The sequence below is a fragment of the Terrapene carolina genome, unplaced genomic scaffold (genome assembly GCF_002925995.2).
Source record: "Terrapene carolina triunguis isolate 2854851 unplaced genomic scaffold, T_m_triunguis-2.0 Scaffold588, whole genome shotgun sequence".
Taxonomy (NCBI): Eukaryota; Metazoa; Chordata; order Testudines; family Emydidae; genus Terrapene; species Terrapene triunguis.
The window spans coordinates 12,389-14,852 of NW_020664939.1; the positions used below are offsets into that span (position 1 = coordinate 12,389).

Consider the following 2,464-nt stretch of genomic DNA (forward strand, 5'->3'; position numbering starts at 1 on the left):
GGCTCGTCTGCCCTATGGGTACGGAGGGGACAGGAGCAAGGGGGGGTCGCTATGGGGGGCCGGGGCGCAGCCTCTGCTCCTCCCCCCAGTGCCGCCCTGGAGGATCCCAGCTCCCAGGGGAGGGGCTGCCAGGCCCATGCTCCTGCCTCTGGGCCCCGCTGTCCCCATGCCAGGGGGGCTCAAGGTCCTTAGCCCCCCCCAAGTGCCACCTCAGTCCCCCCCGGCCCTGGTCCCGTCCTCGCTGCCTGGCCCCCTGGGAGCTCCCGCCTGGCCCCCCATCCCCAGGGGCTCCCCCACCCTCCCCTCCCCCAGCCCCTTGCAGGGGTTCCCCAGCCCTGTTCCCCTGGGACACCCCCAATGCCTCGGGCTCCCCCCAGCCCCGCCCCCGGCCTCGTGGTGCAAACGGCCGCTCCCCTCCTAGCCCCGCCCCGTTTTGCGCCACTCCCAGCCCCGCCCCTCTCGGGTTTAAACAACTGCGCCCGCACGATGGCGGTTGGTTTCCAGTCACGGTGGGCACGTGGGCACCCCCCCTGGCCTGCCCCCTACAGGCCACGCCCACACGTACCCCCCCCAAACACGCCCCATTGCAGCTGCAGGAGCCCCCAGGACCCGGTCTCCTGGGTCCGCAGCCCCGGGCCCTGCCCGGCCCCTCCCGTCACCCCGCCCCCACAGCAGCTTCAGGGGGAAACTGAGGTGACACCAATCGGGGCCAGTGATTTCCCTGCACCCCCCCGTTGTGTGACCTAGTTACAAGCCAGCGTAGTGCCTGGACGTTGCATTGCAATGGCAACATTCATACAGGCTTTACCAGCCCATCCGGAGTCTGAGCCAATGCCCGTCGCTGGGAGAGGCGCCCCGACCCAGCCTGGCTGCCGTCTGCAGCTGTTGTGTTTCTGACACTGTCGGCGCGTTGGCCAACCCAAACATTTCACTAAGCACTACCTGAGCTCTCCCTGACCGCTAGTGATGGGCTGGGGGGAAAGGCTTCAGGACCAGACTGTATTTACATTCACACCTAATCTAGAGCGGTGCTGCCCAAGGGATAGATTTTGGCTGGGGTTGGGCTACTTATCACTTGAATGCGGGGGGGGGGGGGGGAATGTTGTTCGTATTGTATGAGTAAAGGGCAGTAGACCTGTACTTAGCCTGTGCTGATTGAGGGCATCAAGAGAGAGGGTGGGGACCTGTCCCTCTCCACTGCTTAAAGACAGAGCTGGTTAGTCTCTATAGATAGTCTTTTGTTCTGTTAAGTGACCACTGCAGCTGAAATCACCGATAATCAGGTCTAAGTGCTTAGACCAGCTGTGGGACAGTGTTCCTGTGGAAGAGACGGCCCAGACTGCACTAGCAGGGAGGTTCCCCCCCCGAGAGCTCAGCTGAAATCACTGAGAGCTGGGTGGAACCTCAAGAGACCAACTCGCAGAGGTCACAGTGGCAGGTGGCAGCAGAAGGTGACTGCGCAGGGCCATTGGCAACAGAGCGATGGAGTGAACGGTGGCACAACGAACCGCAGTGGCCAGAGCGAACAGTGAGCCGCTGGAGGAACGAGCAAGGTGCCTTCTTGCCCCCCACCTGGGAGGTGAACTCACGTGAAAGCACCTCTGAACTCTGAGTCTCCACTGACCAAGGACAACCCCGGTGCGTGGGGTGCGGTGGAGGGAAAAGTGAGGGGCACGTTAAATACACATTTGTTGGACTATATTGTAGTGACTTTGCTCCAGAATGCTAGATTTGTGACTGGGAATGGAAACTTTTATATAAATATGTTTCCTAGTAGGCCAAGATTTTTTAAATGCATTATTTGCCAAGGTTGTTATCTCACATCGTTGCTATCTTGACAGGTCATTATGTTGGGGAGTTTCTGTACTAAACATTTTTATTATTATAATTAATTTTTACATAAGACTGGTCATACTGGGTCAGACCAATGGTCCCTATAGCCCAGTATCCTGTCTGCCGACAGTGGTCAAGACCAGGTGCTTCAGAGGGAATGAACAGAACAGGGAATCATCAAGTGATCCATTCCCAGCTTCTGGCAAACAGGCTAGGGACACTCAGAGCATGGTGTTGCACCCTCCCCATCCTGGCTAATAGCCACTGATGGACCTCTTCTCCAGGAATTTATCTAGTTCTTTTTTTAATCCTGTTATAGTTTTGGTCTTCACAGCATCCCCTGGCAAAGAGTTCCATGGGTTGACTTTACGTTGTGTGAAGAAATACTTCCTTTTGTTTTTTTAAAACCTGCTACCTATTAATTTCATTGGGTGACTGCTAGTTCTTGTGTTATGTGAAGGATTAAATAACATTTCCTTATTCACTTTCTTCACACCAGTCAAGATTTTATAGACCTTGTGGCAAACCCAGGGCAAACAGCTACAAAGGGGGTAGTAATCAGTCCCAGGGGGTTAAAAAGGCCGCTCCCAAGCCACTGAGGAGAGAGAACCATGGGGAAATAAGGTTCAGC

General features: G+C 56.3%; 1 protein-coding gene across 1 annotated transcript in view; it reads left to right on the top strand.

Annotated features, from left to right (window-relative positions):
* Window positions 1–486: 486 nt before the first annotated feature.
* The window catches only part of ITIH6 (inter-alpha-trypsin inhibitor heavy chain family member 6), a 23,438-nt gene continuing 21,460 nt past the window's right edge, over window positions 487–2,464 (top strand). Inside the window, exon 1 of the mRNA XM_029913331.1 lies at window positions 487–509. Within this exon, the coding sequence (XP_029769191.1) occupies window positions 487–509 (23 nt within the window). The remainder of the gene's footprint in view (window positions 510–2,464) is intronic.